The 15885-nt window shown below is 44.8% G+C and overlaps 1 protein-coding gene across 1 annotated transcript in view; it reads right to left on the bottom strand.

Moving 5' to 3' along the window:
- pvrl2l (PVR cell adhesion molecule related 2 like) overlaps nt 1–15594 on the bottom strand; it is a 195546-nt gene extending 179952 nt beyond the window's left edge. The window contains exon 1 of the mRNA XM_030063027.1: nt 15123–15594. Within this exon, the coding sequence (XP_029918887.1) occupies nt 15123–15210 (88 nt within the window). The 5' untranslated portion in view covers nt 15211–15594. The remainder of the gene's footprint in view (nt 1–15122) is intronic.
- Between the last annotated feature and the right edge of the window lie 291 nt (nt 15595–15885).

Genomic DNA, 15885 nt, shown 5'->3' with positions numbered 1-15885 from the left:
CCGGCCCGGAGACGCCGCGTGTTCATTGGCGTTTCACCCGTTTGCGCCTGTTGAGTCTTCGGCTTTAACAGGCAATTACATCACGATCATGATCATCCCAAAGCTCGTGAGCTGAAGGGGTGCCAAGACAAGCTCTGCGCTGAGACGCCTTCCATGCAATCTGCTTAGACCGTACAGCGGATCAGGCACCAAGTTTACTTCCAAACCACTCAATTTCACTTTTTATTGAAATCAGGGGATGTGGATGGAATCTAATATGATGATATCTTTGACCAAATACATTGATATCAATATTGTGAGCATGTTGTAGGGATGACTATTGGTGACTATTGGTTCTTTCATAAGATATTTACACACACAAGATGTTGATATAATGATTTTTTTTAATGTATCACTTTACTGTAATGGAGCCAGACAATATGTAGTCTAATGACAATATCAAGTTTCTATTGATACATTAAGCAGCCCCATTTTTGGACAAAAACGCTAAAAATTCAACCTCTGCACTGTAAAAAGAATGTCATTCTTTGAAATGTCAATATTTGCTAGGCAAAGGTTTTAATGTCACTTATCATACATAAATTATACTACAGTGGTCCCTCGCTATAACGCGGTTCACCTTTCGCAGCCTCGCAGTTTCGCGGATTTTTTTTGGTGCAATTTTGCCTGCTTTTTTTTTACTGGACTTATTTTTCTACAAAGGTTTGAACTTTGAGAGTTTAAACAAGAGAGGAAAGTGAGAAAATGTTAATGCCTGTCTGAGAAAAGTGTATAAAGTGTGTAGTGAGGGGTTTTACAGCCTTAAAACATCTAGAATAATTGTAAAAAATAAAGCTGACTACTTTGCGGATTTCGCCTATTGCGGGTTATTTTTAGAACGTAACTCCCACGATTAACAAGGGACCACTGTAGTATTCATTTATATCACCAATCACACTTTTTTGTTTGTTTCAAATGAGCAAAACATATCAGTAATGCGACTGCATCTTCAAGTGTAACAGGCAAACGCACAATGTTCATCGTCGTCTTAATTCTCCTGACTTGTAACGGCACACAGACGATCCCTGTGCTTACACGGCGTGGCAGAATCCAGGCCTTGAGCCACGGTGCACAATCGTGAGCCCGAGAGGAGCACGCCAGGAACGCCAAACACTCAAAGATAATTAGAGACTTAAAAATATGTCAATTTGAACTGGAATGTTGTCAAAAAAAAAAAAAAAAACAACAACCCCAAAAGGCCAAATTAAGTTGTGATGTGAATGTGTAAATCAAACGCAGGGAATACTCCGGTCCCCGCTGTGGTTTGTGGAAGTTGCGCCGACACACCGGAGCACATTTGGACGGCTGACTGTAGTCATATCGACGGCTAAAAGCATCCGTTTTAACAAAAATGAGCATGGGGATGATTTGCATGAAGTACATCTCCCACCGAGCCTCCGCATCAACCCGACACCGACGAGCCTGTTCCCTCAAGACAAATAGTCGACTAATTACTTGTTAAGAGTTTCAGCCCAGTGACTTCTTTTAATCAATTCATCAGCATTAATGAGTCTTTTATATCATATGAAATATTTCAGGAGTGTCACATCCCTGGCCTCAGAAAAGCTCACATATCATCTTAGATAATCGTAACGATGTGATCAATTTCACTGACAGCATTTTTGCGTGATTAATTTGACCATTTGACGCACCAATCAACCATCTCTAACTTTTAGCTACGCTTCTTTCTTCTCTCCATCCTTCCCTGCTTCATCCTTGCTGCATGCAGCTCATTAAGCCCCAAACTCAATCGTCATCAATAAAAAAAAAAAAAAAAAAGCCCGATGTTCACCAAAGTTCAATCCGTTTTTAAGATTCGGATCCCTCCGCTTTGCACGTGAACAGTCAGACAGCTTGACGCTCAAGGTTGAGGCATGATGGGAAGAGAAGGAAGACACACATGAAAGAGCAGCACACATCTCATTAGCGCCCCTTTTCTCTGTGTCCAGCCAGCGAACCAGGCAGCCAGTCAGCCGGTCAGCCACCCATCAGCACGTCCGTGTGGTGGGAAATGAGAACAGTTGAAGCATTCCTTGTCCGTCCTCACATACATCCCCGGGGATTAAGAAATCATCCTCACATTTCTCAAAGCCCAGCGCCTGCAAATTGACTCTGGGACGGGGGATGGGTTCGTTAGAGGCCCACTCGCTAAGTGTCATTTCCCATTTTACAATCCTACCTCCTTGTGAAGCACTGGGGAAATGAATTTAATGTTTTTTTCACTTTTTTTTTTCCCCAAAAGCAAAAACAGCAACACGGAAACGCAGAGTGAAATTTGCATTATGGCTAGAACCCTGTCATTCTTTATATTTCCTTCCTTATATTTCCTTACATTTTGACCTTTAATGACATACATCATTACATAAGCAGCAGGTGATTTGTTGTTATAGGTGGGCCAGCCCAATGGGAGCACCCCCCCACCCCCCACCCCCAGAGGGCCTTGTTGAAGGAAAAAGCATAACTGTTCTTACTGCTCTCGTGTTGGATTACACCAAACATCCGTAGTAAAAAGCTAAATCTGTAATCATGCCCACGCCCCAGAATATTTCATTATGGAGGCGGCTCAGTCTCAGGTGAATTTTTAGCGGCGCAGACTGAATAATGACAGAATTATTAAAGGAAAATTACAGGCAGCCGTGTGCCTTTATGATCCTTTCGCTCCTCTGCAGCTACACCTCGCTACTTGTCCCTTTAATCATAATGCTGACACTCTACTCTATAGAGTGAACGCACTACATTATGGTATAGAATTGAATATTTATAGCATAGAGTTTAGAGAATGTTATAGCTCCGATATGAAACTGACAGAGGAGCGGGGCTGAGAGAAGAGGGCGCAATTACAGATCCGTCTGCTGCTTCAGAGCGTGCCATGGATTTATCAATACACAGCAGAGTGAGGCTGCTTTCAGAGCCTCAGGCCACAGACCTCAGATTAAGATGAAGGATTAATGAGCCAGGAAGATTAGACTAATATATTCAACTAAACTAACCCACTGCACTGCAAAAACGCAAATCTTACCAAGACTATTTGTCTTATTTCAAGTCAAAAATGTCTTATTTCTAGTCAAAATATCTCATTACACTTAAAATAAGACATGATCACCTCAGAAGTAAATTGTTTTTAGACAATTTTGATTTCAATTGGCAAAATTTGCCAGTGGAAAAAGTGAAAATTCACTTGAAATAAGTGCAAATTAGCTAGAAACAAGAAACAAATTTTGCCAATGAAACAAGCAAATTTTCACTTGAAACAAGAGACAATTGTCTAAAAACAAGTTACTTCTGAGGTGATCATGACTTATTTTAAGTGTAATGAGATATTTTGACTAGCACTAAGACACTTTTGACTTGAAATAAGACAAATAATCTTGGTAAGATTTTGAGTTTTTGTAGTGTACCCCTTTACTCTCTCTGCTATGAGGGGATGGAGGGGTGGGGGGTGAGACTGTGGTTTAAGAAGGGGGGCTGCATTTTCATCAGTTTGCTAATGAATGAAGGCTTTACTTTGAACATGTGAAAAAAACAAAACAAAACACAATGCAAAAAAAAAAAAAAAAACAATACAGAATAGCTGAAACAACAAAACATGTCCAAAAAGGAGTAGAAAGAAGCGTATGCTTATTTAAATCCTACCCCTTCTCCACTACTCGGTAACTCCTGTATCACCTGACTTCCATACGATTTATCCAATTTACAATTTTTTTTTTTTTTTTTTTAAACCATATACCCATATACACATAAACAACGTGTTAGCATATGATCATTTGTGCATTTTTACCCATAGTAAGAATAAATAATGTGAATAAACAAAAGAAATAGACAAAAATAAATAAATAAATAATCTGTGAGAACACCTGGTGATTGAACTGTACATAAGCACATACATATGCTACGTACAATAAAAAGCTCAGTGGGAGACCTTGTTTCTGTTGACTTTGACCTTTTGTTAGTTTAAAAAACACTCACATACACTGAAAATGAAAAAAAAATAAAAATAAAAAATAAAAAAAAAACGGTTAAGGTTACAGTGTTATCAGCCTTGGCGATGAGTCAAACAACAACCTTGCAGATGATATTTTTTCTGTTTGCCGAACCAAACCGTGTCAACAGGATAGAGGGTAGCTGCACTCTTTTTTAGATAATCTTATTTTAGCTGGGGCGCCTTTCCTTTGGTCAGAGATTAGCAGATGAGCTTGTTTCACTTTCACCTCCTCTCAGTTTCATATCACCGCTCACATAAACGAACGGGAGTGCTACCCATAAAGCAACCCGACTCGCATATGTTTTCAGTGTTTCTGTTTTGCTTTCTGCTTCATCTGCTCGAAACAGCATGGGGAAATCTAAACCTAAACACAGTTTTCTGGCGGTGTATCATTTCTACAAGTGGACCACCCACCAGTAAGTGGCAGCTATTGTAGAAGCCCACTTCACGCAATTATCCTGCATCCACCCCTGCCACGCTGCTGCAGACGGTTCCCTCTTGAGCGGCATAAAATGGAACCGCACTCGTATGGATTTTTGCAGCACGTTCGCCTCTGCTGGACCGTTGACGGTGAAGCGAGACGGGAAGGACGGGGGGAGATGGAGAGGTGATGACACGCGATGAGAAACCGGTAAATAGAAGCCAGCTGGATGCCAGACTTTCCCCTGAAACTTTGAATGTCTCAAAAGAAAGCAAAGCATCTTTTTTTTTTTTTTTTTTTTTTAAATGATTCCTCTCATGGTTGGAGCTGCAGTAGGAAGTGGGATTTCTGTGCCTGAATAAAATTGAAAATAAATAAATAAATAAAAACAGCTGGTGAAAGGAACATCGTGCGTCGGCGGTAATGATTTCTTGGGCTTCGTCGCCATTAGCCGTTAGCAGGCGTTAAATCCCCACGCCACTTGGCTGGGACGCGTGTCCCGAGGTGGAGATGAGGCGAGGCATAAGAGGGAGGAAAGGCTTTATAGTAAAATAAAAAAAGACATCATTGTCTGGTACCTTAAGGTTAACAGAGGAGGAGAGAAGAGAGGAGAGGAGAAGAGATTAAAGGGAAATGATGTCAAAGATATTCCAGTAAGTGATGCTTTAGTGTGTCAGTGTGTGTGTGTGTGTGTGTGTGTGTGTGTCCTGTCTGATTCAGGGGAGCTGAGTTGGTCAGCAGATCTTTTTCCAGTCTGTCACAGCTACTCACATCCTCAATCAGCACACAGTCCACCCTGGCTTTGTCACTGCACCTAACAGAGGGAGCATGTCTCTCTCTCTCTCTCTCTGTCTGTCTGTCTCTCTCTCTCACACACACACACACACACACACACACAAGGTAGGTGAGAAAGAGAAACAGAGACACTGTGGCACAACTAGACTCTGATCTCAATGCTAAAACATTGGCCTTTTCATTATTGTGCTGTGCTGACATTATTCATGATTACACGCTAATGGCGCTCACAACCAAACAAATCCCACAAATCTGATCCACTTTAATCACCGAGCGCCATTTACTGCGCCACATTCAGCCACGTTCACGCTGAATCCCAACGACAAACAGACTTTTACAAGGACAACCAGTAAATCAGCTTTGCGCTCTCTCGTCTGGTCGAAGTGAGAGCGACTCGGGCCGGATCCTCCTTTTTTAAAACAATAAGAGATCCTTGTGGCACACGGGCAGGGAGGAGAAATAATGAAATGCGCTGCAAGAAAAATGCCCACGGGGCCTATAGGACAGCCAAGCAATATCACAAGTAATTTGACAATGATATACTATTAAAAAAAAATAAAATAAAATAAAATAGAAAATCCTGTCTTGGAGAGAACTCTGTAAATCTATCACACTGCAAAAACTCAAAATCTAACCAAGATTATTTGTCTTATTTCAAGTCAAAAATGTCTTATTTCTAGTCAAAATATCTCATTACACTTAAAATAAGACATGATCACCTCAGAAGTAACTTGTTTTTAGATAACTGTCTCTTGTTTCAAGTGAAAATTTGCTTTAAACAAGTGAAAATTTGCTTGTTCATTGGCAAAATTTGTTTCTTGTTTCTAGCTAATTTTCACTTATTTCAAGTGAATTTTCACTTTTTCCACTGGCAAATTTTGCCAATGAAACAAGCAAATTTTCACTTGTTTCAAGTAAATTTTCACTTGAAACAAGAGACAATTGTCTAAAAACAAGTTACTTCTGAGGTGATCATGTCTTATTTTAAGTGTAATGAGATATTTTGACTAGAAATAAGACATTTTTGACTTGAAATAAGACAAATAATCTTGGTAAGATTTTGCGTTTTTGCAGTGCATGCATATGAAAACGTCCATCAGCAACAGTTGGCTGAAGACTGACTGCGTCTGAATCTGCCTCGAATACTGAACGGTCTCGTGTCAGGAAACTTCACCCTTTCATGTCAAAAAAACAAAACAAACAAGCTCAATTTTTGAATTGATCAGAGAGCGTCCACTCACGAAGTCGTCTGAAAAGAGAAGCGATCCTTGAGCCCTGCAGTGGCGAAGGGAAAGACGGGATTTTAAGAGAGGACAGGAGGGAGGGCGGTGCGGTGTCAGGCCAGAGAGAGAGAGAGAGAGAGAGAGAGAGAGAGAGAGAGAGAGAGAGAGAGAGAGAGGAAAGACAGAAAGACAAAGTGTTGCACTGCAGCTGTCAGAATGCATTTCTCAATCAGCAGCTGAATTACTGGGGGGTACGAAAGCAATTAATGAGGGTTACTTCCTGCCCCGCGGGGACGGGACAGGGGGAATCTTCCAGTTAGCCCGTCCGCACATTTTGTGACGCGCACGTTCGCCGTGACATTGTGTGAATGTGAGATAATAGCTGTGTTGTTTCGTTTCGGAGGTTTGTGCCAATTTTTCCGAGGCTAGCCGTCGACATCGTCCCTATCACGTATCACGTTTCATTTTCCTCCCTTCAGACGAACACATTTGCTGCCATTCATTCTGTGAAGTGTGAGAAACCGCTTCCGCAGAGCGAGGTAATCCATCACAGTGAATACAAACACCTTCGTTTGGTTTTGTTCTCTCTCACTTTCATTGTCATGTGTCATCCTCATGAGAGTTTTCATATCAATCACAGAGCTGGCTATTGGCACGGGCCTCGCAATACAATAAATATCACAATACAATACAGTTTATATCACAATACACCTCAATAGTGCCTGAGAATGTATAAACAGGGCTTAAAGCTGAACTTATTCTGAACTTAGTGTTTATATTGCTTGCTGCTATTTATCATCTGTTTATACTGTATATTTCTTCTAAATCTGCACATTGACCTACATCTGTGCACATTGTATACACCTGTGCACACGGTATTTTGCACATTTTTTTGCACATTGTTGCACTTAGATCTCTAGTGTCATCTCTTATTCTTTATTTTTTTATTTATTTAATCTTGTAATCAGTGGATACTGCTGAAAACTGGGAATTTCCTTTGGGATGAATAAAGTATCTATCTATCTATCTATCTATCTATCTATCTTATCGCAAAACACCTGCATAAACTGATAATATATACAACATAGTATATGATAAACTCAGTGACAAATTGACATAAGTCGCAAATTCCAGTTTTAATCCCTTAAAAAAGCACAATGCACTTACTTAACACAGGGCACTAAAATGTAGATCATATGAAAACCAACCATACAGATCAATACATGGGGCTGGAGAATCAATACAATAATATGAAATAAATAACATCACCAGCTGAATTGATTTTTTTTTTTTTTTTTTTTTTTTACACAACTACCAGTCCACAAAGTTCAGAGACCTTTCACTGGACCAGGCCTCTGGGCGGACGCCAAACCCTAAACACAGGAAGTAGATTGAATTTTTCCCCAATCGCCGACATCCTCTGCCGTGGCGCTCCGCGTCCTGTCAATCACCTGACGGCACCCGGCGCGGGAAGAAAAAAACGCGAGCCTCCGCCTGGAAGTAATCCCTCAAGAACATCGGCCGCTTTACAACCTCGCCTGTCACGCTCGCGTCTCCTCGTCGAGAGCGTCTCTGTTTCATTTCAGGCGCCTGAGTTTTTGCACTTTTTTTAAAAAATAAATGAAAATGAGAAAATGTTAACAAATGTAATTACATAAATCGTGCAGTCTGATGTCAACTAGACGTAGAGTGTAGTAAACGGGCTATAAACTGGAAATGACACTGGTTTCTCCTTTAATGTGTGTGTGTGTGTGTGTGTGTGTGTGTGTGTGTGTGTGTGTGTGTGTGATGTGCTGCAGTGTGAACAATAGTCACTGGTAAATGGGAGGGCGAGACATGTTAGCTGGTGCTGTGCTAATGATACACAAAACTGTCAGTGCATATGCAGAGAACAGAGAGCATCGTCATTGCAGGGACACACACACACACACACACACACACACACACAGACGCAGACACAGGCCCCGGCGATTCAGTGGGTTTAGACAATGATATTGAAGCAGCCAGAGATGCTGACAGAGGTGAGAGAGGAGGCAGGCTATTAGCCCACACACACAAATCCACGACTTTAGCTCCTGTTTTCTTTTAACATTTCATCAATGCAGAGGAGAGGGGGTCTCTCTCTCTCTCTCTCTCTCTCTCCCTCCCTCTCTCTCTGCTAACTGCTGACCTCTACAACTTGTTGCTAACAGTCTCCAGGCTACAGAGAGCAGGCTGCTTATTTATGGACGTGGAGGCAGAGCTCGATCGATGCTGCCCCTGTACACGCCGCGCGATTCATTCCCGATCCCATTTGCATTACTTCAGCGCTCCTCCATTAACTCGGAGGAAGTCAATTGTTTTTCCTTGATACAGGTGCGTAAAGATCCTCCACTCTGCTTTGTACGTCCTGGTATGGCGCCGCTTGTACGCATTTTGCAGCACGACAAACCACGCCCTTAACGCGGCGCTGTTTGGGCATTTACAAGAACACGACACAGAGTCGAAAACAAGGGACATTTTTAAGACAAAGATATGCCAAAGCTCAAATTGAGAGCAGCTGTGGGCCGTCCTCATGTTCCCCGAGACCTTTCACTGCTGTGCCAACCATTCAGAGCGGAGAAGGACCTCGATGGAAGATAAAGGACTTTCATTTAGCAGCCGCAGCACAACTTTATCAGGACCTCTGGCATTTCCCCACCCTGCTCACAACAATAACCCGTGGCTGTTTAGGAGCAGCAGCAGGAAGCGGTGACAAGGCCGAAGCCTCCGCGATGCCACAGGCACAGAAAACAATGTCGCTGAGGTTATTAATTGCTCACATGAGTACAACTGCAAATGTCGAGAAACGACAACCTGACCTACCGCTGCACTCCCACACAGAAGAAGAAGTGTAAGCCTTTCCCAGTTTGTCACTATACCTAGAGAGGAAGCAGCAGCTGAACAGGAGGAGGAGGAGGAGGAGGAGGAGGAGGAGGAGGAGGCCCCAGCAGTCTGAGGTAAGACTGATCTCAGGACAGACCAGCAGACAGAGCACAGCCCAGCACGAGGACTTATCTAAACATTTTCACACTTTGAATTTTTCCCCTTTCCCTCACCCCCCTCCAGCTCCCTCTCTCTCTCTAAACAATGAGGCCCTGAAGAACTGAGGGCAGCGGAGGGGAGGGAGGAGGAGGAGGAGGAGGGGGGGGGGGGGGGGGGGTGGGGGGGTGGAACCCTTTTTAATTCACCAAAAGCTGCTTCAACAAAAGGGCTCCCGCTCGGGAGCCACCATGGAGCGCCAGCCAGCCAGCCAGCCAGCCAGGCCGGCTGAAAGTAGGCTTGTGAGCAAAAGAATGAGCCCAAGAGTGTGAGAGACTAAGAGCGAGGGAAGAAAGAAAGAGCAAATAAAGGAATGAATAAATGAAAGACTGGGCTGGCTTTGAAAGGCTTGCTATAATTTTTTTTTTTTTTTTAGTCTGCATGTAGGTAAAAGTCAAACGGGGGAGGGTGGCCAAATTGATAATTTTGCTTGTGTGTGTGTGTGTGTGTGTGTGTGTGCAGAAGGCATTGTGGATGCGGCGCGCGCTGACTGGACCCTGAAAGCTGAAGCGAAACCTTCCTCCAGCTTCCCTTGGAGCGGCTCCATTGTGATTCATGGCCTTGTTCCTGTTGCTACGCTCTGCAATCCCTCTTCCCACTGACACCTGTTTGCTGAGGAGTCGCGCAGGAATGCCAAGGAATCCGCTATGATCCGGGTTATTCCTGGAAACGTGATCACGAATTCGCTTAGTAACAGGTTTCCTCAAAAGTGGACAGAGGAAAAAAAACGCTGACCGAGTGCAGACACATGCTTGTTTTTTTTTTTTTGTTTTTTTTTCTTCCCCCCCTTGGCAGGCACAGTGATGAATTAAAAAGTTCTTCCTTTAAGAGTGGAGGGAACTCAGCAAGCCGAAGTGATGCAGCCCCCGAGTCCAACCTCAGCCCCTCAATTACAGCCAGCTCTTTTAAGGGGTTCACACAAAGAAACATACAGCCACACGGTTGCACAACAAAGGGACGTGAAATTGTCTCGTCCACAAAAGCCGTATCCATGACAACCGGTTCCAAATCTCCCAGGGTGACCTGCCGAGCTGAGCCAACCCCTGGCCACTGATACTCTTGACGATGTTTTCTTTTTTTTTTTCTTTTTTACAGCACATCATCAAACTTCTCCCGTAAATACAAAGCAACATGAAAACAGCATTACGCAACACGCTGCAACACGATCCCCTCGTTAGTAGTCCATCCTCAATCAGCCCCTCAAAGAATTGTGGGAAGTCATTAACGTTTTAGGCCTTGATCGATAACGAAATAGCAGGGGCATGAATTGAAAAAAAAAAACAAATGGTAAACATTAGCACAGGCAAGCGGATCACATTATGCGGCGTGACGTAACGCGATGTGCAATTCTGTCAGCTGATCAATGAGTCGTCGGTAATTAAGAAGCAAACGTGTTCTCTCGAGGCGGCGGGCCGCGGCGTTGGTGCTTCCCTAGGTGAGAATCACCGCCGCGGCACTTGCAGGGGCACATTACCGCCCAGACAATGACAAACAAATTGGCTTAACACAAACAGCAACAGGCATTACTATGCGGCATGTGTTGGAATGAGTCATTAATAAACCCTCAATAAGCATCAGCCTTCTGTTCTCGGGGGGATGATAATCACCCCTCGGCTCACGAGGCACAGCCATTGACATTTTAGCCCGGGGCCAACGTGCCGTAAACAACAGGTCGGGACCCAAAACAGCTCATTTCTGCTTCGCACATGACAGCAGCATGTTTATCGTCCACCTGGGTCTTGGAGGAAACTTTAAATCCTTATTTAATGCGTTCATTACATAAGCGTTCAGTATTTGAATGCTCTCTTACAAGTTTTCAACCTTGTTTTAAATTCAGCTGCAGTATTTCTGTTGCGTAAGTCACAGGCGTTTAGTGGTTGTTTTATTGTCTTTTTAAGCACTGCGTGAGGCCTACACAGATGAAGTTCATTTAATAAAATCTACTTCATGTGGGAACCCCTGGCTCCCCTCATCAATGATTAGCCGAGCTACCGCCGTGTAAATAAGTGAGCGCACGACCAGAGGAAAGGTATTATGCTCTAAAACATATTGTTACACCTCTCCAAAGAGGCTGGTTCAAAGCATTGCAGCTACTGAACACAGTCATTGACATTTCAACTCGGCAGAGAAGTCTATGATCAGCTCTGAAGGCAATAATCATGACCCCCCACCCACCACCGCTCTCTGGAGACACGTTTAGCGTATCTGCCATCAGCCACAAGGGGACTGAAGCCGCTGCATAGAGACTGTTTACAGGGAGGAGGCAGTTCAAAGTGATTTTAAAGCCTGGGAGCTGAATGGATTGCTTGCAGGTAGACATATGCTGAGTGAAAAAAAAAATATACAGTTCTTATTTATGGTGTTTTTAATCTTTGTGCCATTTTACTCAAGAAACAATGAATATTTGCAGGCCTCTCGTCTGTCGTTCTAACAATTAATCAAATAAAATATCCCGGAAAAAGAAAAAACCATCATGTTCGACATGCCGCTGCCCAGTGGCCAAGTCAGACTGGTGGTGCTCGGCAGCTCCCAGATGTGTCAAACTGTATGAATGTTTGGCGAGGCACTGCAGAGAAGCAGACATTATTAATCAAAATAATACAGAAGAATGAGGCTCTAACGTTTTTTAAAAAAAAAAAAAAAAAAAAAATGAACAGATGCCATACCAGAGGACACTCCATCTCCACAGGCAAGTTGAAGCACAGGGTCATCTTAGGATTCTGTGTCTTGCTCAAGGGCACCGCAGCACAGGGCGGGTGCTTGCTGCCAGGCCCTGCAGGCGAAGGCTCCCTCATCTCCATCATCGCTCCGCCACCCTTCTGCCCCCCCCTTCCCCTCCCTTTCACTGTTAGCTGTTCCCGCATGGGGAGGGGAACCCGAGCGTGTCTCCACATCAGAGCCACAACACAGACTGCACAAATATGCAAACAACAAACAGCTAGATGACGCAATGTGTGGCTGACGATGACTCATTAATAACAGCTCTCGATAATCAGGCCTCCCTGCTCTCAGGGCGATAATCATCGGCCGCCTGCTCTCCAAGTGATAAGCTAATCAGCCCTTCGTCTCCACCGATCCGTCGAGGGGACTCATCATCACTGACATTTCAGCGTAGGATCAAGTCTATGGAGACAAGCGAGGGCTGAAGGGGGTGGGGGATTGGGGGCACCTGAAGTGACTTAATTATCACTGCTGTGGAATGATATCCTCGCGACTCTATTTTGACTTTTTCTTTAAAGTGAAGGTTAACCGGGTTCTTTTTAAATGGAACAGAGAAAGTTTCAGGGCCACGGAGGAGGCACATTCAAAAATGCTCCATCACTGCTGGCACGACTTTGCACGCTGAGAGGTTATCGACCCGCAGGCGTGACCCGGTGCTGAACTGGAAACCTGTGTTGGTCGTCATGTCAGGTCAGGTTGACTCGGCTGTTACATCCAGTGAAAGTGACTCCGGGTGAGAGCGGTGCCTCGGCAACCGAAATGCGTGTGCGCGGAGGTTTTCACCTGACAAGAGAGTTATGTCGTTTCACGTTCAAATTAATTCATAACCTGTGGGGTTTCTGTCATGACGATCTGACGCCTTTTTAAACAATACAGGCCCCGCTGTAGCAGAGTCCCGACTGAGCATCTATCAGCCTCACACCAAACCTGTGTTGCATGGCTTGCAGCGCTGGGGTCTGTTGCACTATTGTCCTCGTTTCTGTGCTATTGTTCTGGGGGAGGAGGGGTTGCACTCATGGCTTACATTGTTCCAATTATGTATGGAGAACAGGAATTTCCTTACAAAGCAAATTCCAGCGGAGATTAAATCTTCAACCTGCCTTGTACACTTTGTAAAATCGCTGTTCATGAATTTAAAGTGGCTTGATTCGTACGGTGTTGCGGATTACGCAACAGATGCTACAGCAAATGTAAAGCAGGGGCTCTGCGGCTCGCTGCCCCGAAATAACTTGTCTTCCCATTTCCGCTTTGATCTCAGAATCAGGCCTCCAAGGCGCGCCAGCACGGGAGACAATGTATCTCCAGGCTCCATAATGACCCATCTTCGTCGTGCGTGGTGACAATTTGGGGACAGCTCTGACAGATTACACTGGTTACACCCAGGTGAAAACAACAGGCTGGCAGATTCATGCTGACAGAGCTGGCTCACCGATTTTCATGCCGATCACTGTAGCCCAAGCTCCTGTTGTTATTAATTTTCAAGCTGGTTCCTGACAAGAAATCAGTGGGAGGTTCCTATAGGGACTTACACAATCATGAGTTTATCACAGTTTACAGTATCTCTTATCTCCCGGGGCATCGCCGTAATATTCCTGCAGACATACAATGTGCCTGCACTCACGAGCCAGTTCATTGAGAGCCAATCTGACTTTATAGCGTCTTTATCACCTATGGTACTATAACATTCCCACAGTAGTTCGTTGGGGACATTCACGGTGTCTGTGTTACAGTAAATTTAAAGTAATGTTACCATAATCACTCTCCAGTCAGTAATTGAAACCTGGCTGTACTTTGTGGTGTTATGGCCTATGGTATCAGAGTAAAACCCCTCATATTCCTATTGGCACTGCTGCCCCTGGTTGTTCGAAGTGACCTTTGAGCTTTTTATGGTATTTGCATCTCATGACGTATTACCACAACATTTGTGTCAGTGACAGGCTACTCGTTATTCAGTTCATCGAGACCTTACTATGTTTTATGTGGCGTACTGTATTGCTATAACATTCCTATAGGGACTTTACTGTGTCTGCATTGCTCAGTAATAAGTTTATGGCAGCGTCATCATAATTCAAGGTATTGTATCCACTGGGGTGTCACTGTAATATTCCTGTGGTGACTAATACATTTGCATAGTATCCTTCTGAAACTCATTATAGGATTATTCTGATTTGTATTCATAGGGGTCTCCTGGTCAGGTAGCAGTCCTCTTGAAGGGCCACCTGATAGCCTATCAGGGGCCGTGCGCGATTTGCTGCCCTCATTTCCTGCCGAGACTGCGTTTTCCCATCAGCACCCTGTTGCGCTGGATAATGACGGACCAATTTCTCCTGTTCCACAGCGGAGGGTTATGAATCAGACATGCGAGCGCTGCCGTGGCTGCGCCCCATTTCCGCTCGACGCTTTCCAACAGGTAAACAAAGATTACAGGTCATACGCGTTGCAAGGGTTTGTAGAGGCTCAGGAAGGATTAGGTGGCCGTTCCTGAGCAATCACACCTGCTGTCTGGAGCTGCGAGGCATTAAGATATAAACCCAGTAGAGCCACACCTTGCATGGTAACATGGCGAACCCAAACTCCACACACACATACACAAACACACACACACGCAAACACACACACACACACGCCGGCCCGTGTGCTGGGACATAAACTTTGACATAGCACGTCCAAAGGTCCACGACACAGCCATCCAAGAGTGGACAGGGACACGGCGCAGCGGTGAACACGCCGCCCTGCCGGGACGCGGCAGCGCGGCTGGAGGAGTGCAGCCAGGTTACCCAGAATGTGGACGCATGGGAACGTGACTGCGAGAAGCCACGAATAAAAGAAGTCATGCTCCCCTTCCCAGGTGATCAGACACGGCTCGGTTTGTTTCCCTTACCTTGGATTGAGAGAAGTATCGCGGCCGCCACCAACCAAGTGCCTTTCACCGGTGAGACGGGGCAGCGTTCTGCGTAATCTCTCGCCATTCTTCCCAACAGGAGACTCGGTGGACGTAAATATCCACAACAGCGCTGCGCGGGCAACCGGGCTCCAAATTATTCCTTCACCGATCAGCCAGGAAAAACTTCTCGCGGTGCGGCTTCAGTTCAGACCGCCTGGGATGAAATCAGCCAAGTTGCGGCTGTCTTCCTCTTCTCCGTGAGAGTGTGTTTCCCCCTCGTCTTCAATCCGGACCGTGCTGTTGTTTCCTCTGGGTCTGGAAATGACAGAGAAACAGCCAAACCCCTCCCCGCGCGGGGCGGACGCAGTGCGCACAGGTACGGCTGGTATGTGGTGCGCCTTGGCCACGGTGACCGGAGCGAAATGGAAACAAAGTGGGAGTGGAGAGGCAGAGAGCCGCTGGTGTGGAGTCGGTGTGGTGCGGGAGGCTGACTGGGGAGAGCAGAGTGATGTCAGCAGAGCGTCACCAAGAGGCACTTCCACCGTAATGCCGAACCTGTGCAGCTGTAGTAATCCTATGGTGGATTTTAGAGGGGCAGCTCAGAAATATTATCAAACTATAAACAAGGGAAGCCTTTCTCGACTGTGTTTGTGTTGAAGTTAGAGGAAATTAATCCCAATACTGTAGCCTCTTGTCATGCACTTTAAAAGATACCATCACAGCAATAAGTCCCTGTAGGAATATTATAGGGGACAAAAAG

This window comes from Myripristis murdjan, chromosome 11 (genome assembly GCF_902150065.1).
Source record: "Myripristis murdjan chromosome 11, fMyrMur1.1, whole genome shotgun sequence".
Classification (NCBI taxonomy): Eukaryota; Metazoa; Chordata; class Actinopteri; order Holocentriformes; family Holocentridae; genus Myripristis; species Myripristis murdjan.
Note: the sequence above shows the minus strand (reverse complement) of the source record. Positions and strands in the feature narration are given on the sequence as shown.